The 20,739-nt window shown below is 40.7% G+C and overlaps 1 protein-coding gene across 1 annotated transcript in view; it reads right to left on the bottom strand.

Moving 5' to 3' along the window:
* The window catches only part of PTPRR (protein tyrosine phosphatase receptor type R), a 100,533-nt gene that overhangs the window by 42,813 nt on the left and 36,981 nt on the right, over positions 1 to 20,739 (bottom strand). Inside the window, exons 3-5 of the mRNA XM_029283305.1 lie at positions 3,638 to 3,751; positions 2,209 to 2,361; positions 617 to 727 (exon numbers count right to left, since the gene is read on the bottom strand). Of these exons, the coding sequence (XP_029139138.1) occupies positions 617 to 727; positions 2,209 to 2,361; positions 3,638 to 3,751 (378 nt within the window). The remainder of the gene's footprint in view (positions 1 to 616; positions 728 to 2,208; positions 2,362 to 3,637; positions 3,752 to 20,739) is intronic.

The following is a 20,739-nucleotide window of genomic DNA, read 5'->3' as shown; positions in this document are numbered from 1 at the left end:
TATATGCTTGTATGTGACATAGGAAAGCAAGTGCCAAAGAGCAAGGTTGGTGTCTTGTCTTTTTTCATATTGCAATTAGCAGCAAGTGCCTAAACAAATGTCGTAGCACTTTGTGTTTTTAAAAATTAACCAGTTAAGGACCAAATAAACTTATCAGGACATGCTGAGCTAAGTGTGAAAATGGATTCTGCATATGATTTTTTTTTCTCCTCTTCCAATCCAGCTGTTGTGGTTCACCAAAAATCAATTTGTTGTTCAATAGGAGAATGGAAAATCTGGATTCAGTCCATGCTTTACTTTGCCTCTCCTCCAATTACTATTTTTTTTAAAAAGGCACCATGTATTTACAATGCCAATTATAAGCATGTGTTTGGCTGAGGGCCAATAAATGAACTCACCCTTTTAAAAAATGTGGGAAGCACCCCTTTGAAGTCATCTGAATGAAAACATTACTTGGTCTATGAATGATTAAGATTCACTTTATGCCTCATTTTGCATTAATTTTGTTTGTGATTAAAAGACTGGACTGTTTTTAGCAAATAATTTCAGCACCAATAAAGCTTGTTTTGCTTTTCAGAAAGGCAAAAACAGTGACAATGGAAACTAACAGACTTACCATTAGACATGTCACAATAACAACAAAGATGCTGAGAAAGATTATGACAGCATAAAATCCTTCTTTACTCCAGAGTTTATCCGACTCATGCTTGCCTTGCAAAACATTTTTCTTTGACTTATAAAAACATAAAAGAAAAAAAGTAATTATATGGTTCTGGGCATACATTTGAGAATCATTGTCAATATAATATAAAGCTTTATCTTCCTTCAATAATATAAAATGCTTCAATGATTCAATACATTTCTATTATTTATTTTTTGCATCAGTGATTATAAGATGACCCTACCAGATAGATATGCTATAGTTGTGTTACATTTTATAACATATCTAATTCCCTGTGACACTGTATGGAAGGTGAAAATGGGACTTTGGAGAAGGAAAATAGCTCAACAGCTTTTGAACTTTGGTGTGGGGAAAAAACTCCTAAAACTATCATGGACAACTAAGAAAATGAACAAATGGATTATTGAACAAATAAATCCAAAGTTCTAATTTGAGGCACAAATGACCGGGATAAAATTAGTCTGCTTTGGATACATTATGCAAAGATCCATCTCTCTGGATAAGGCTGTAATGCTGGGAAAGGTGGAAGGGAGAAATAAGAGGATGGACTGCAATTGGATTGACTGAATTACTGTTGAATGGATTTAGTTACTGTGGCAACATTGGAAGAACTATGTGGTCACTAGGAGTTGAAAATGACTTGAGATAAGGCAAAGAGATGAAATAATAGGACAAAGAAATAAATAAGTAAAAAATAGATGAATTTTTATGTTTATCTGTTTTATCCATGAAATAAAGAATTCATTGCATTTGCAATTTATTAAAATCAATAACTCTTAACCTTCATATAACTTAAAACAGGATAGATTTAGTTTAGCTGAAAGGACCAACCAGGCTCCTTTTTTTAAAAAAAAAAGTACCATCAGAGTCTACATAAATTGATATTAGGTTCTCATATGAATGAACATAGTTTATGCTTTCCTGAATCAAACTGCAATCCTATATATATGAAATTAAACCCTGTTGAATTCCATGACTCTTGCCACTGGAACTGTAAATGTTTGTTGTCACTTTAAAACTACACTTCTTTTTGCACACACACAAACACATACTATTATCAAACTAAACTAGAACAACATTATAAAGCAGTAGTGGACTGCTTTACTTTCAGTCACTCTCCCTCAATTTAACTTCACCATAGCTTACTATACAAAATAAAGAAAAATCCCATATGTGCTTTCTTGAACTTTTTGAGGAAAGGAACTCTATTAATCAGCCCTCAGGATACTGCCCTGATACCAGATGACCCTCACTCAGTTGATTTCTAACCATGGAATAAAAACAAAGCTCCAATATGCTGTGCATTAGTCATATTTAAAGGGTAACAACCTTTAATGTACTGTTTTAGTTAGCACCTTGGTTCTCTCAGATACATTAGATACACAATGAATTTAGGAATTTATAATCTAGAAAATACTAGAAAGGTATTTATTTACTGTTTATCATATGAGATTGCAACATAATAACAGGTCTTAAAGGGAGTACCTATGGATAACATATTAGCACTTTATACTAATGATACTTACCTCTGGGGTTATCTCTGTAATTCCAAACTGGGTTAATCCTTGGCGTAGGACGTTGATATTAAGGGATCGTAGCACTTCTTTGGATGGGATAGTATCAGAAACTCCTTTACTACTGACTGGAGATATAAAGAGTTCAATACAGTTCCGCTTGCCCTAGCAATAATACATAAAATAAGAGAGGAATAGCTCAAAAAAACTTTGTAGGAATAAACATATGAGTTAATGAAGTCCAAATTCTTGAGATGAATTAGAATTATTAGCTATCTAGAAATTCAAATTGATATTTTGAATATCCCAAACTGCATTTCAAATACATGGCTTTCCTTTCTACTTATGCTATATTTCAAGGTTGGTTAATTAGTGATAATATCACTGTTGCAGAAAGCCTTTGGGAAGGGATAGAACTTGGGTGGACAACCTATTTTCTCAGCCTAATTGCAATACCCCTTAACTGGCAAGTAAGAGTGATCTGGCTCTTTTTTTGGCAGACAGGTGAGGAAGAGTAGGGGATATCATAAAGAGAAAGAGAAAGAAAGGGATTGCTAGAAAATTTTAAAAAGTAATGTGCCAGCAGAGAAAATTCATCTGTTTTTGACATTGTTATCAGTTATTTTTACTTCAGTTGTTATTTCCCAGCAGATTTGTACTATAGGAATAAGCCCTTAGAAAGAAAGAAAAAAAGTCCACTTCTAGTATTGGACTCAATTCATGGCCTCGTCAGGCAAGGAAGAATTCATGCCCATAGAAATGACTAACCATCACATTATTAAATTCAGTAGATCAATTATCTAGCTTCATATAATACTGGGTGGCTGCTTTTTCTATTCAGATTATAGGTAGCCAATAGCAGTCACAATAAAGCTTATCCTAGAAGGCCTGCTGTGATTTGTAGCATTCAGAACATGAATGAAACTTGTTGCCATAAGCAATGGCAAGCACATACAAATAAAATGAAGATAGTTGGCATATGTATATGTATAATATATTGTTACAGAAATGGAGATAGGGATATATATGTCTGTCTATTTATCTAGCTGCCTAGCTACAGTATCTAGCTGTCTATCATTAATATGGTGTACTGGTTATGAAGCTACACTAGAAGTGGGGAGAACCAGAACAGAAGCTAAATGGGCAACTTTGCGCCAGTCAGTATCTCTCCCTTAAACTGAAAAGTTGTATATCCATTGAACTGCACTGAATCAATGTGGTAGATTATAGACTATCATAACCTTCAGGGAAAAGGCTGTCATTCTGCAATGGATTTGGGCTGATACTACACATGGATGAGACATCCCAGAGAATCTTCTTGTCCAGTATTGTTACTTTTGAAGCTGGCAGGTATATAAAACCATTTATTTTTTCAGGCTGGTTGGTTTAATTTGCAGGAGGTGAAACTATGCAATAGTAAGCATGAAACTAAGCCACTTACAATCAGTCGGTTGATATGCACTTGCTGCGGCAAGAGTCCTAAAGCAGCAGCCACTCCTTGGCGGAAAATCCGAAGCAATGTGATATTCAGCTTGTTTACATCCATTTGCAGAGTCTGCAAAACAAACCCAAACAGTGCTAATCTTGCAAGGCACACACAGTTCCCTGCTAATGAGTGACCTCCGTGAATTGTGCAAATAGTTTTTCCCAGGATGGCAATGTGTGAAGTCAATTTGCATTTCAAACAGAGAACAAGAGTTGGGGGAGTGAGGTCAGGGGTGCAGGATTCCAGACTATTAATGGTTGTTAGTTTAAAGAATGTTAACATTTCCTCTTAAGTTCACCATAAGGTCAAAGAAATTACTTTGGCTACACTCCTGGAGCTTTTATAGGAGCTAAAATGCCAGATCACAAGGTCTTGTAATAGAACTAAGTGAAAGAGTACCACCCAGAAAAATTACCTCTGATTGTTATCATTCTTCATAGAAATAAAACAATGTAGTGGATAGATTGGAGCAGCTACTACTCTTAGCTGCTTTCAAAAAGCTAAGCATGATCGGACATGATTAGTGCTTGCATAGGTAACCACCAGGAAATCTCAGAACTGTAAACTAGACTGGGAAGCAAAAAGCAAACAAGTGTAGTCACCAGGATGAAGGAAGACTTTACCTTTATGTTATTGTTTCTAGAGATGAGAAATATGATGTAAAAAATTTTTCCACCAAATTTGTGGGCAAATAAGTTGGGGAACAGTTCTTCCAGGGAAAGGAAATATCTTCAACAATTTCTGCCTTTGTATCCTTTGTGAGTATCCTGAGAACTGGTACTAAAAAGCCCATGGGAGGATATCCCTCATGACTGAAACATGGGAGGCCATTGGAATTTGATACACTCACACATTTCTCTTAGACACTTTGAAATTTAAGGGGGAAAATGCCAGCTTGGCATTAATCAATGCTTCCTGCAGCGTGGAAATTAAACAACTGCAGATCCCAACTTGTTTGGGGTATCACATGAGCCTGAACTGAAAACTGGTATTCCAACCTGACAAATGAAACTCTGCCGAGTCCCCACATGACATTGATTAAGCTCATTAATCAATAGTTGAAATTAGGAGTTTTATCAGGGATTAGCCAGCAAGTGGGGAAAAGTCCTCTACCTTTTTAACCTGATTAGGGTTCCTGGACAAAAAGGGAGTGCCATCAGTGTTTATTGTAGGCATTGCTTCTGATTTTTCTTTGCAAGGGTGCAGTAGGCAGCTGAGCTATTACAAAGTTTGATTATCCTAGGGATATATCAATTAAAAAGTAACTAGTAAATGTAAGTAGTGTTGATTTATTCCCTTAGCCCCAATGAATTCGTGGAGGTGTGTGTGAGTTAATAAAATTATGTTATCATTTTAGCAGGTCAATGTACTCAATGTATGAGAAGCTGTGGCCTAATTAATTCTGTAGAAGCAACAGATGAAGAACATTTTATTAGAGGAGAGAGATTTTACTTCACTGAATGACTTTTTGAATCAATATATGAACCCAAATTTAGAAATAGAAACAATATCATAAGTTCTATCTTAAACAAGTCTTCCAATTGGTGCCATCCTAGAATTTTCACCTGGCTGAAAATTCACCAGTTGGAAGGCTTGTTTAAGATAGAAATTGTGAAGTCATTTCTATTTCACTTTGTGAAATATATTTCAGCCAGGTGAAAATTCTGGTTAGGTCAGCTACAAATCACTTGGGCCATGTGATTTGACCAACTTTTAACACCAAAGCATCCCTGCCTAATGAAGCTGATCTCACTGTTCATCTTGGACTGTGGTTAGGTGCCACAAGGGAATTTACATGATGAGAAAGCTTCTGTGAATAGGATTCATTCCACAAGCTTTTAAGATCAATCTCTTTACATACCACTTATATCTTGGGCAATAATCTTCCATGGAACAATAGAAAGAGATTAATTGGTTAGAAATTCCTCAAAACATTGCTGGCACCTTTAATTTAACAAAGGAAGCATTGTATCTTCTGAAGCCAGGCAACATTAATTAGTCATATTATGCCTTGTTGATCTGTACTGTTTATCATTTTTGGCACCTGCTCCTTGAGGCGAGTTCATGTTTGAATATACTGTACATGCTGGCAGCCGTGACTTAGTAACCCTAAAGGAGAAGAAGACTACTACTCCAGGGAACACAGCTTCCCAAAGCAATTTATTAATCTAGTTACTGCAACTGTTAGCGATAGTTTGCAGGTTTCAGGACTATAGATATGATGAATTATATTATTAGGTTATGTCTTAAAATTTGGCTAATTTATACATGTACAATAAAAATAAAAAGACTAACACCTAGTAATATTTAAACACCTAACAGATTCATTGGGGCAGAATAAACTCTTCATAAACAGGGAGAAAATACTTTTTAAACCATTAGTTGGAAAGCAGTGTTTGGTGTAACATGTGCATTTATATGTGCACTTTCTCTGAGTTGATAATGTATTTGAATATAACTTCAGCGTAAAAGGCTGAAGACTGCTTAAAAGTAAAATCTGAGAGATATTTGAAAGGGAGCTTACAACATTCAAATTTGATTTCTTCAGATTAGCAAGCAAATATTGCAAATTTCTGTTCATGACCTATGGTAAGAAAGCTGCATCAAATGGCAGCAACAAGAACTGGATGATTCTGTGGGGCTTTGGTGTCCACAGGCTCTTATGCTTTTCAAAGAATAATGAAAACAGTATAATGATTTCATGCTGCAAACTCTGATCCTTCTGGACATAGGTATGACATTACAACACGAATAAAAAAAAGAGAAGACATTTGCATTGTGACACCATGACACTGCTACTGGTAGCATTAATTTGACTCTTTTGTCCTCCCCATGAAGACTTCCATTGTAAGTCATGAACTTATCTCTTACCAACAGCATACTATCTAATATAGACAAAAAATTATACTGACTATTAAAAATAAATCCTGAATCCTCTGGGAAAAGAATTTATTATCAGGCCAGCTCAAAGATTATTACACATAACAGGCTTTGACACTCTTTGGGTCAGATATGACGTGACCAAGAATGATGAGTGTTAGGGATAGGAGTAGGGTGTTAAGACCGTTGTCACAGTGACTGCACACTGGCTTGAGCTTTTCTTAGAGATGTCCCTGCCACCTCAGATCTCAGTAACGAACATATGAAACTGTTATTTGATATTTTTATTCCAATATACATTACTTACACTGCATTACATTTGCCTTTGAAATCTATTGACCTAGTTCGAAGAGTAATTTTTGGACCTGTTTGCAATTATTATGATTGTTATTGTTATTTAATCTTGCACACAGCATTCATTTGAGATCAACAATGAACTTGACTGTTTCTCCTAGATCCAGCCCATTCATTAAAAACAAATTTAAAAGCATCGATTTCCAAGAAAGATCTTCAGGAAACTTGAACAATTATCTAATTTATAGTTTCGTCCTTTCTATTCCTTGGATTCAGTTTTGATATGATATATATTATTTTACCGAATGTAGATTTTTATAGAATCCAGAATTCTACACAGTACCAGATTAAATATGTGTTCTAATTTTGGCCTGAAACTATATTTCAGTCAATAAATTTGTAAATGTTGAAGTAGATTTTATTTAGTCTCCAATATTTTCTTTATGTACTATTTTAATTTAAAATTGCCTGCAATTATGGAACAAAAACTGTTTTACCAAGAAAGCATTTTAATTTTAATTTTAAAACATTTTTAAGCCAACTATAAGATTTAATCATTTTATTTATCTACAAAACAATATAACTGTTCTTTCCAGGAATATCTTTTTTTTTCTAGACAGGAAAAGCTGCATGACATAAAAGGTAAAATATCACTGTATCTAGATATAGTTAGCATGCTGCCCTAAAGTTTTTCATTCCTATTATCTTTGGATTGCTCTTCTAGCAGTTTCTATTATATAGTTAGCTCCATAAATTATTGTGCATATTTTAAGTTAGTTGCCTCCTCATGTTGCAACTATTGTAGAAGCAGACGCTTCATTGTTTGCCTAGACTTTTATTGTAGACTTTCATAGCAGACTTTCATTGTTGTTTATATTTTAAAATTAGGATCTAATGCCAGAAGGTGGAATGACATAATTGGATAAGAAGTGCTGCTATTACTGCTTATACTATTATATTTTGTGTGTGTTGTGTTTTATATTATGTTGTGATGGCTGCTTAGTAGGTTTTTAGTAAGTTAGCTACAGTCTTGGAAAGGCTCGAACTATGTTTCATGATTGCACATCTGGCAGATTCATAGATTATTATGCCTGAGCTGAAAGTATAATGAAAATGATCATTCTGAAGTTTTTGGGGGTGGGGGAAGATCACTCAATAATTCGATGGGGAAAAAGAGTCTCCATAGTTTTTGGGTATGGTATGGATATAGTTCAGTTGTTCCAAAGAACAACAATAAGACCTCATATGTTATCCTTTCCATCCTTCCCATAAATATTAGAACTTCATTAGTTATATGAACCTATTCTTATATTTAATATTTTTTTCTAAAGGAAGAAGAGGTGGAAGGAAGGAAACAAGTGCTTAGTTACACAGTTCCCTTTACTGGTAAGTCAACCTATTTTTGGCCCTTCGTGACATTGGATGTCTTCTTTCCCTTTTGGCCTTTGTGGAAACCAAGTTCTGTTAGATGTGAATAGGAATATTTTTTTCAGACTTTTTCCTAAAAAAAAAAAAAAGGATTGTTGTAGGATTGATCTGTTTTCCAAGCATTGTATTAGGGATTAGAACTATTCCTTAAAAGTTTTATTTTTATCCTAGATGATTGGCCTAAAGTTACAGCAAACTGGGCTCTCCATCTTCTTCAATGTAATAACTATACGACACTCATCTCCTATACTTATGAAGTATATATGTTTAGACATAACTTACAAATTGTGTACAAAATATTTTAGAAACAAATTGCACGCAAAATGCAATATTAAAGTATGAGCAATCTAGTTTTTACAGCACATGTTTTTCCCTATCTGAATGAAACTATAAATTCATATTTAGAATACTGTAAATATATTAAAATATTTGATTAGTATGCAAGAGAATACTTAGAAACTAAATGAAATCACTCTGGAATCCAAATATGGCTCAGGGGCTACCAATTTTCCACATTGGACCTGATAGAATAAAAATGAAATGTTTACTTTTATGTTAAGTATTTAATGTTCCTCTCCTATCATGAAACCTATAGAAAGCACACCAAATAATTTGTATTAATTGGATGAAATAAAACCTGAAAATGCAACCCTTGTTAAACTGACAAATAAAACTGGGCATTTTAAAAATAATTTATATTGTCCATGGCTGTTAAAACAGTAGTAACTGCCATTGCATTAAAATTACCTAAAAGCTCTAATTCAAAATTGAAAAAATTGAACTAAATTCACCTGGAAATACTGTGGAGTATTAGACTGAGATACCCAAAAGATGTTATTTTCAAGACCAGGTAACCTCAATTGAATAAAATCAAGAGAAATTGGGCAAAAACATATTTTTATGACAGTACCTTTAATGACATTATTTGCCTTGAGGATATACTTTTAAATATAAAAGAAGTAAAATATTAAGTTTGTATTCATCAAAAATCCCAGCCCTGCCTAATGGAGTTTTGTTCTGCTGTGTCGGAAAGAAAGGAAGAACACTATACCTTAGATAATATCCAGGATTCGCTAGTTTTCTCTGATATGGCTGATGCTCCCGGGTCTATGTATCTCATTGACTATCTCATTTTCTGAAGAGGGTGTGAGTCATTCTAATCATACACTGGTTTCTAAGCCAACAGAAAAGAGAGAGCAATTCCCATTCAGTCCCTGTAAAGTCATTGCCTGCATAACTGGTCCCAGAACTACTGAGTCTGGCTCCTTTGGGATACAGCTCAGGTGCCTGCTGCTCTTGCAGCTTAGGAGAACCAGAAAGTAAAGAACTGGAAAAAGACCTGTCAGTGGAAAAGGAAGGCTTGGAGAAGACAGTTCTTGACTGAATGACCATCCTTGAAGGTATCTGATATAAATGACCAGACCTATTATTAGATAAAATGTTGTGGCAGTCTAAGTAACAGGTGCTGGTGATCAGCAGTAAGATGGTGACATGAGCTTCACTTGTTTCACAGGCTGCCATGCCGTTTAATCCACTTATCCCATTAGTAGCATCATTCCATCATCCACTTAGCTCAGCTCATTGGTATGATATGGAAATGATGACATAATAATACATTTGAAGCAAAATATTTTGATTTGATCTAATATGGATTTAGAGGCATAGGCCAAATCATTAATGCATTTACATTCAATCGATCAAATTTTATCTATAGCCATAAACATTTAACAACAGAAAGTAATAAAACTAGAATATTAAAAACATTTTTGTTCCATGATGAATTGTTTGATTGGAGACACATTTATATTGTTGGAATAAGTTTATTAAGGATCATTGAATCCAAATTTGATTAAATAATGGCACTAGCTACTGTAGGCACAAATAGCTGTCCCATTCAGTGAATGCTAAATTATGCCTATGGCTCTTAATCTGTTTAGGTAAAAATGTCCAATTATCTTAACTTTGGGCTAGGAAATATTACATTTTTAATTTTTAGCTTTAATCTACTCTTTTCTAATTATTTGTCTTCTATCCAGGCAGGTCCAATTTTATAAATACTTTTCTTCTCTTAAACAACTTTAAAGGAACGTCTGTTATTATGACTTATCAACAAGAGATAACTTGTTATTTTTTTGTGTTCTGCATCTTTTGATGTTTGCAAATAATTTGTTGGTTTTGATAGAATCCATTCTATGTCTCATTTTATTTCATTTCTTATGTTGCCTAAGGCCAGGATAAAATAAAATCAAATTCATATCCAAATAATGTAACCGTCTATTATTTTTCTCCATTTTTCCTAGCCATGAAGTATGTACTCTCCTTGACATGCTATTTCATCTTGATAGCTTCTCTTCTTATCTAGTTATCTAGTAAAAATCGAGCTGATCTTATCAAAAGTGCAAAGGGGAGCCTCAGAAAACTGGCATCTATTTCTTAAATCCTTAAACTCACGTTCCCTATAAAGATTAGTTGTACTGCAAAGACACTGGGGTGGTTTGAAAGAAGAAAACATACTTCAGCTGCTTTAAGTTTTGTAAATACATATTGACTTTATTAGGTATAATGAGTTGTATGTTACCAATTGACATAAAGTAACTGATGAGTAGCTTAGAAGAAATAGCACAAAATCCATTTGACACACTAAATATGCTTGGCAAAGAAAACACAAGCAATTCATCAAAACTTGGCCTGCATTTTCCTTAAGCTCACATGTCCAATGGAAATCTGTGTTGTTTAAATTTAAATTAAGTTCAGTAAAGAAATTATGCATGGAATTTCAGTTTTGTTGGTGATTACTACTGACATGGACTGAACTTATCACATTAATGCATAGAATCTATGCGATATATCCTGATAAATAAAACAGCAAAGGGATAGAAAAACTGCTAGAAGGATAAGAATCCCCATAATGAATGTAACTTTTAAATTAGATTTAATTTACATGGAAAGAGGTATCCAACAGTCACACATTAGAGCTGCTGCATCATGTTACCGCCCTCCCTGTTGGATATTAGCATAGATAGTTCTTGGGCATATTGTTGGATCTTCTAAGCATGGGATTCTTTCCAGCAATCATGAGAAACAAACTCAGTTCACATATGCATAATTATCAATAACTACAACTGTAATTGCTATCTTACATGAGTGGATGCAGACAGGATGTATCAAATATTTGGCTGACACAAAGTATACATGTCCCACAATAACACATCAAAGAGGACGTTTATTAGTAGAAGCACAGCACATGATCAGCTGTGGGAAACAAATTATCTCCAGCATTAGAAACTTGACTCATGTAGGCATCAGGGGATTTGTTACAACCTAAGGAGGGGCCTGAATCCCCATACAAATTTAAAAAATGGTCTAAATAAATTTAATATTTTTGCAGAAATACTTCTGAGATTGTGCCATTCTTTTAAGATATCAAGTAGATCACTGGGAAGGGAATGGCTAAAGTGCATATTTGGGAATAAAGAGAAAAATATACATAATCCCAATCAAAAGCTTTTATAACCATGAACTAAACTGAAGCACTTCACAGCTGCACCTATTTTTTTTCTAGCAGGACTTATTTTTTTCCTGGCAGCCAGTGTCCTACTGATACCTTCTCATCATATCATTCATTATTTGTCTCTACTGCTATCCTCTGTGTAACTACAGATTAATCTTCACCCCCTCACCATCTGTCATCATCCCTCTGCTTAAAGATCTGAAGCTTAAGAAAATAAAAACTGTCCACTGATGGGGAATATGCATAAAAGCTACTGGGAGAGGAATATTGGCAGTTTAAGCAATCAGCATTGACTCTGACATTATTGGGATTAGTTTATGCTCCATTTTAAATTATGGATTCACAAATGTCATGTCACAGAGTTTCCTGTAACTAAGTATAATTTCAGCTACAGCAGAATTTTCAATAAATGTATTGATAGCCTACTCAAAAAGAAGAATTGAGTAAATGTCAGGTGATAGAATGTCATTGCTTTTGAGGTCTCATCATTGTATTTCGATCCTCTTAGGTGCTCTGCTTGGCCTTGTTGAACCCTGCCTAAGTGGAATCATTTTCACTACTCAAACCCAGCAGCCCATTGTTTTGCCTTCTTAATTTATGCTCCCATCCCTTTCTGGCTCCCATGTGTTTCTAAGTCTTTTTATTGTTGCTGAATGAGGCTCAGTGGCTCAATGGCTTAAAGACACTGGAAAAGGTCTGCACTCTGACAGTTCAAGTCCTAGCACCATGTAATGGAGAGAACTCTATCGCTTGTCTCAGCTTCTTCCAACCTAGCAGTTTGAAAGCATGTTACATGCAAGTAGATAAATAGGTACCACTTTGGTGGGAAAAATAATAACAATAATGCCAGAGCTGCCTGAATGGGACACTTGAACACGAGGCAACATTGATGAAGGGAAAAGCCCTAGATGACAGTGCCGAATGCTGTTAACCATTCTGAGTGTGGAGCTAGTTCGCTCCCTGTGGTGTACTATGGATAGCCCATTAGCATGAACCAAATGGACTAGCAGTCTTAGGCAGCCAAACAACTACCCTGTACTAACACTGTAGTCTCCTGGCTAATGTACTATCACCATACACTAAATAAATAAATAAATCTTGTTGCTGGCTGTTTCTTATTCTCCTTGGCATGGGATTCTATTCCGTTATAGATTTATTTTAAGCAGTTATTTTTTTATTTATTCTAAGAACAATGCATCTAGGAATTTCAAGAGAAAGGCTGAGTACTTACATTATATAGCTGTTAAAATGTTCCTGCTGCTTTAACCATATTGCTCATTTAGTCAGGAGAACCTATTTATCATGAATAACTTTGTCAGACAAAATATTTATCACATCTTATAAGTTCCGAAATATTTTTCTAAGGAAAAGGTGATGATATCACCAAGCAGAATGGAAGAGAGATAGGAATATACACTTTCCCTTTCCCATTGTACATCTTTCATTATATCCCATTCTTAGAAAAAACACATGTAAGGTAGACCCATAAAGTCTGCATAGTTGGAGAAAGTGAATAGAGAGAGAGGTTTTCCTCCCACTTTTACAGCTGTAGAACCAAAAGTCATCCAATCAAGCTGTCTGTCCCAAAGGTGCTTTTTTAAGCTTTCAAAATCAAGCTGGCTGTTGGAATGTTGGCAGAACAGATGAATGGAAGAACTTCTCAGAGCATATAATTATACTATAAAGTTTGCTATCATAAATTATGCTGATATCCTCAAATTGAATGGTTGTGAATGGGATATAAACAAATTCATGTACAGCAGACATGTCAAACACAAAGCCCGGGGGGGCGGATGTGGCCTGCGAAGTGGTTTCATGTGGCCCACGAAGCTATCCTGGAAACAGTGAAGGAACGGCCCCCGCTGCCTTGGCCCTGGCCCAGATCGGCCAGGAGCCAATGTACAATTTTGTGGTGGCCATCTAGGCTAAAACGCATTCAGTCTTAGCTCCACAAGGCCATCTGGAAACAACGAGGAACCAGCCCCGCATGCTGGGAAGGTGTCACCCTTTGTGAGGAATGAAGAAATGCACCATCGCCTGGAAGTGGCCAGAAAATGGCCCTCAACTACTTCACATATCTGGCTTGATGGGCTCTGGGGGAGGGGTTTCAGCAGGCAGTGGGGCGATTTCCTCACAGCACCGAGAGGCTGAGCTGGGCAGTGCAAATCCAAAAAGAAACGCCCAGCTCCCAGCCTGCCCGAATCTGATGAGAAGTGCAATGTTGCCTAGCCCCTAGCCTGCCCAGTTTCAGCAGGCAGCAAGGTGCAAAGCTGGCGAGCTTTGCACCGCCTGGCTCAACCTCTTGGTGCTGTGAGGAGAGCGCCCCGCTGCCTGCTGAAACCGGGCAGGATGGGGGCTGGGTGGCATCATGCTTCTTTTTGGATTTGCACCACCCAGTTCAGCCTCTTGGTGCTGTGAGGAAAGCGCACCGCTGCCTACCGAAACTGGGCAGGTGGGGGCTGGGCAGCATTGCACAGGTAATGTTGACTCTCACGCTGCTCATGGTATCCCCTCCCCCAGAGCCCACCAAGCCAGATATGTGAAGTAGGTGAGGGCCATGTGCTGGCCACTTCCAGGCGATGGTGCATTTCTTCATTCCTCATGAAGGGTGACACCTCCCCAGCTGCATTTCTTGCCTGTTTTTCTCCCTCCCTCATCTCAAATATTTTCCCACCACTCTATACTTAGGAAGGAAGAAAAGAAGGAAAGAAGGAGAGGGAGAGTCTGAGGGAAGTCCTGCCTTAGTCCTGCCCTGCTGCCCTTTCACCATTTCTTTGCCCCCTCCTCCTGGCCTATCCTGGGGGTCTCCCATCCTATTACTAAGGAAGCTTTGGATACTTTTGTGTATTCCGTTCGTTGGCAATTGACAAAGACACATGGTGAACAAGCAAGCTCTTTATTAATCTTCTCCTACAACCAAGCAAGCAGTAAAAGGCACGCAGGCCTTTTATAGGGCCCTAAACCCAGACAGTATTAACCAATAGGAACTGGCTGTTTTCGCGCCTTGCGCATGCGCACAAGGCTGGCGCCAACCAGTCTGGTCCCGGGCAGCTTTTGGTTTGCCCGGGACCATTTGCAACATTTCTGAGTCTGCTTACTACTCCAGCAGGCTCAGGATACAACACCCCTCCCCCCTAGATAAAACACACCTTAGCTGTACGCACAGGTACATTGTTCAAAAGGGGCAGGGAGAGTGGAGTTACACTGGCCTGCACACAGGCAAAACACTGTCAAAATGATTATTTAACTAAACAAAACACACCCAAAATCATAATAGTATATGACACTCTGTACTGAGTGTTATCCAACACCCAGGTGACCCACTCAGCTGCTGACTGGCTGGACCCTCTGAGTGGCCTGAGTGGCGGAAGTGCCCCAGTACTCCATAGCCCCCATGCATGTGCCAGAGGTGCCAGAGTCAGGAGCCGCTTCCATGGCAAACCCCCTTGCTACAGACTTCCTTTTCAGAGCAATAACTGAATTGTGAGAGAGACCCTGATGGAATTCCCTGTCTGGGGCTGTGTTTGAATTGTGTGGATACCCCCGGTGTGACTCCCTGTCTGGAGCACTATCTGAAGTATTTGGATTATGTGCGTACCCCCGGTGCAACTCCCTGTCTGGAGCAATAACTGATGTGCGGGATGACCCCCTTTCCGGAGAATTCCTATTCGGAGCACTTGCTGAACCTTGGGATGACCCCCAAACAGCCTCAGCGGCAGTCTCAGCAGCTGGTGAGACACTGTTAGGACTGAGAAACTGTGACCCAGAATGCAGATTATGGTCCTCCTCCCCCCCCAGAGCAGAGCCAGGAGCAGAAGCGTGGCTGTTAAGCCTCCAGCAGAGTTGATCTATGTGTCTGCGAATAATACATCTATCATCCAAGGCTACTTCGTATGACAGCGGCCCAGAGACCTTGCGTACCAATGCTGTGACCCAGAGATGTCCAGGCCCATAGTTTCTTGCCCAGACCGGATCGCCCACCTGAAGTCTCCTAGGTGCCTGCAGTTGTGACACCTGTGAAGCCACCCGGTCTGGGTGCAACCTGTCCAGTTTGGTGATGAGGCGGCGACCCCAGCGGAGTTCTGCTAGGCTCTTCCCTGTGGCTGTGCAAGGTGTGGTGCGGTGTGCAAGAAGGAAATCTGCTAACCTGTGATGCCAGTTACCGTAAGTCAGTTTCTTGAGAGCATCTTTGGTAGTGCACACCATTCTCTCTGCTTGGCCATTGGACGATGGGTGGAAGGGAGCAGAAGTCACATGCTGGATCAAGTTGCCTGAAGAAAAGCCTGGAACTCAAAAGAGGTAAATTGGGGGCCATTATCTGAAACCAGGACATCTGGAAGTCCATGTGAGGCGAAAATTCCTCGCAACACCTGGATGGTCCTGGCAGTAGTAGTGGAGGAAACAGGAACAACCTCTAGCCACTTGGAATGGCTGTCAACAAGGATAAGCAAGAATTGCCCCTGAAAGGGCCCAGCGTAATCTATATGTACCCATGACCACGGGGTTTGAGTTTCCTCCCCCCTATGTACTGGGGCCTGAGGCATTTCAGGCCGTGACTGCTGGCACACTTGGCACCTGTGCACCTGAGCCTTGATGGCTTTATCAAGCCCAGGCCACCAGAGATGGCTGCGCACAAGCACTTTCATCCTTACTATACCTGGATGTCCCTCATGCAGAGAGAGCAAGATTCTAGACCTCAATGAGGCTGGGATGACTACCCTAGTACCCCATAACAGGCACTCCTTGAAAGTGGAAAGTTCATCCTTCCTTTGCCAAAAGCTTTGAAACTCTGTATCTGGACACGTGTCAGGCCATCCTGACAACACCCATGTCAGCACGCGTGTGAGCGTATGATCAGTGGCAGTTTCTGCAGCCACGTCCCTAGCATTGAGGGGAGATTCAGGCAACTCCTGAATGGAGAGAATGTTAATAGCAGGAGCAGGAACTGCCTCTATTTGATTGAGAGGTAATCTGCTGAGGCCGTCTGCGTGGCCCATCTCTTTTCCAAGTTTGTGAATGAGTGTATAATCGTATGCTGACAGGAAAATTTACCATCTCAGCATACGTGGAGAAATAATGTGTGGTGTCTGTTTGTTAGTTTGTAAACAAACCCAGCAAAGGCTTGTGGTCTGTATAGACTGTGAAATGGCGGCCATATAAGAAATCATGGAATTTCTTTATGCCAGCCACCATGGCCAAGGCTTCTCTGTCAATCTGAGCGTAATTCCGCTCTGCAGATGACAGAGTCCTTGAATAATATGCTACAGGGACTTGTGTCCCATCAGCCTTCAGGTGGATAAGTACTGCTCCCACCCCATAAGGAGATGCATCACATGCGATGCATACAGGCAATTGCTCATTGAAATGCGCTAATACAGCATTTGAAGAGAGCAAGGCCTTAACCTCATTGAAACTCCTTTCATGGACTTCAGTCCACTGCCATGGAGCCTGCTTGTCTAAGAGCCAATGTAACGGCTCTGCCACTGCAGCCTTATGTGGGAGGAATGCGTGATAGAAATTTAAGAGCCCCAAGATAGCTTGCAGCTCACTCTTGGACTTGGGACTTGGGGCCTGCTGAATCGCTTGCAGCTTGGATTCAGCAGGGTGGATGCCTTGGGCATCAATCCTGAAGCCTAAGAAGTCAGTGGAAGTGACTCCAATTTTGCATTTGTCTTGCTTCAATTTAAGGCCTGCTTTGCGGAAATGCAGCAAGACAGCCCTTAACCTTTCTGTTAGATTTTGAGATGATTCCCCAGCAATGAGGATGTCATCGAAGTAGGGACAGACCCCAGGAATACCACAAAGTGTGTGTTCCATGGCACTTTGGAATATGCCAGGGGCTACATTAACCCCAAATTGCAGTCTTTTAACCTTAAAGGCCCCTCTGTGTGTTACAATCGTCTGGGCCTCTGCAGTTGCCTCATCAACAGGTAGCTGTTGATAGGCCTGTGCCAAATCAAGTTTCGCAAAAAGGCGCCCCCCCCCTTGAGGGAGGCCAGAATGTGGCTTACAACAGGCGTGCTGTTGCAACGCTTTATAGTCTGCGCATATGCGGACTTCTCCATTAGCCTTTAAAGGCGTTACTATGGGGGTTTCCCATGGACTAGAGTCCACAGGTTCTAGGATGCCTTGCTGGAGCAATTTGTCCAGCTCTGCATCTATCTTGCTTTTGAGGGCAAAAGGCACCCTTCTAGGCTTGACCCTGATGGGCGTGATAGTTGGGTCTAAACGTAATGCAATGGGGGGGGGCTTTTAGGATCCTAGCTCTGAGCTAAACACATCAGCAAACTCCTTGCAGACTTTTGAAAGGCCCAACATTTGCAAGCTGTGAAGCCCAGTCACTTGGATTCCAAGAGTCTCGAACCAATCGAGTCCAATAAGACTCGTGCGTTCACCTCCAACTACCACCACATCCAGGAAACCCTCAAAATCCTTATGCTGCACTTTGAGCGTGGCCTCCCCTTCACACCCTGACTTTGGAATTCTGAAAGTCAGTGAGTATTAAATTCAATGGCCTGAGTTTAACTCAAAGGCCACTACTGCTGCAAATCCTTTTGAAGGTGTCAAGTGAAACGATTGATAGAGCGGACTCTGTGTCCAACTCCATCGATAAGGGAACCCCTTGCAACTTCATGTCAATGCGAAGTTTTTTTCTTAAGGGGCTTGTGTGTCCCTGTCCTCAGAATACTCCTGCGCAATGCGCAGAAACCCACCCTGTGTTGGCTGGGGACCCTGGTACCTTTCTGAAGCAATTCTTCCCGAGGTTGGACCTTCTGGCGACCCAAACAGATGGAGGCAATGTGGCCTTGCCTGCCACATGCCCGGAAAATGGTGGATCGGAATCTGCAGTCAGCTTGCTTGTGGCATCCTCTGCACCCGAAGCACTGAAGAGCTGCTGGGGCCTTGTCTGGACGCCCCTTTGGCCTTCTTTCTGCTGGCTGGTGAAGTCTGTCTACCTCCTCTTCAGGATCCGCTTCTGAATCTTCCTGAGCATCCTCTTGATGGATGGTCACGGTAGCTGGAGGGTTCCTGGCAAGCCACAAAGCCTTCACAGCGCCGCCTGCTGCTTCCTCAGCTGCAACCTCTCTTAAAGCATCTTGAAACGATACTTCTTCTTTCGCAAAGATCTTCTGTTGCAGTTCTCTACTTCGTAGGCCACACACGAAATGATCTCACAGCCTCTCTTCCAGGTCCTTGAACTCACAAGGCCTGGCCGCTTGTCTTAAGGCAGCAATGAAGTCCGCAGCAGATTCACCCGGCCTCTGGTCTCTCTGCTCGAACGCATGCCTCCAAGCAATGACAGACAATTTAGGCTGGAAATGTTCCTTCAGCATCTTCTTCAAGTCAGCGTACGTTACTGACTCCAGAAGTGCAGGGGCCACCAGATTTTCCGCGATGTCAAAGGCTTCCTGTCCACAGGCACACAGAAGAGTTGCCGCCTTCAGGCCATCTTCCCTGATTTGATTTACTCTAAAGTAGTTCTCCACCCTTGCTACGTATGAATTCCATCTCTCTGGGTGGGAGACATCAAAGTCTGTCAAGCGGCCAATTTTTGACATCGTAAACTTTTACGGCCTTCGCTAATTGCCTCCTTTGCAAGCTAGTATTTTTGGGAAGGGGTCCTTTTGCCGAGCTCACCTCCAGCGATGCTGTACTGGCAGGCTGAGTCGCGAATGCAGGACGCCATCTTCCCGTCTTCAGGGCTTTCTCAGTGAGTCCTATTTGTTTCTTTTGCTTGCAGGGATCCCACTTTCATCGCCAGTTTTATGTATTCCATTCGTTGGCAATTGACAAAGACACATGATGAACAAGTAATCTCTTTATTGATCTTCTCCTACAACCAAGCAAGCAGTAAAAGGCACGCAGGTCTTTTATAGGGCCCTAAACTCAGACAGTGTTAACCAATAGGAACTGGCTGTTTTCACGCCTTGCGCATGCGCTCAAGGCTGGCGCCAATCAGTCTGGTCCCGGGCAGCTTTTGGTTTGCCCGGGACCGTTTGCAACATTTCTGAGTCTGCTTACTATTCCAGCAGGCTCAGGACACAACAGACACAAAGCCGGGTCTCCTCCCATGGAGAGGGAATGGGCCTCCCTCTGACTTTGCCCTCGTACCCATCATGAGCAACCTGGCTAAGGAGAGCAAGCACAGCAGCAGCAGCCTTGAGGAGGACATAAGTGCAGCTGGGCTCCCCCTTGGGGAAGTGGAGTTGGGCTTGGTGCCATGCGTGCTCGAGGGCCAGGCTGGGCATTTGACCTCTGCTGTCCAGGGCTCCCGGCAGCCCGTACCACCATCCAGTCACCCCCCCCCGCATGGCCTGAGAGGAACAGTGAGGCTCCTCCAGTGGACCATCCCTTGGCACTTGCCCTGGTCCCACCCCCTTCTGCCAGAGACCCTCAGATCTGTCCCACTCCTGCCCAGTCCCCCACAGGCACCATTGACGCGAACGATGTAGAGCTGGCCACCCACTCTATCCACGCCCACCCAGTAGGCCGCATCCACCCTTGCCATACCCACCCGGCCCCCCGAGGGTAACTGCAATGCTGATGCGGCCCTCAATGAAATTGAGTTTGACACCCCTGATGTACAGTAAAGCTGTCAATCATTACTGGCTATTGACAACAAAGCTGGTAACTATTGATAGTAATGATTATTTATGGTTTTGATTGGCTACTGATATTGGTGATCAGATGCTGAGAGACATGAGCAGGAAAATGATGCTCCATTTACTGCATATCCAGTCACTCTGGGCACAGAATAGCTATATAAGTCTATATCAGTCAACAAAAATGCGGCCGCGCGGGCGGTGTTGGGAGGGACTTGTCGCTCCCATGTTACACCGCTTTTGCGCGAGCTGCATTGGCTGCCGGTGGCCTTCCGGGTGCGCTTCAAGGTGCTGACCATCATCTTTAAAGCGCTCCATGGCATCGGACCTGGTTACCTTCA

The sequence above is a fragment of the Protobothrops mucrosquamatus genome, unplaced genomic scaffold, assembly GCF_001527695.2.
Source record: "Protobothrops mucrosquamatus isolate PMUCROS unplaced genomic scaffold, P.Mucros_1.0 scaffold49, whole genome shotgun sequence".
In the NCBI taxonomy this organism is placed as follows: domain Eukaryota; kingdom Metazoa; phylum Chordata; class Lepidosauria; order Squamata; family Viperidae; genus Protobothrops; species Protobothrops mucrosquamatus.
The sequence above is the reverse complement of the archived record's forward strand: the minus strand, read 5'-3'. Positions and strand labels throughout refer to the sequence as shown.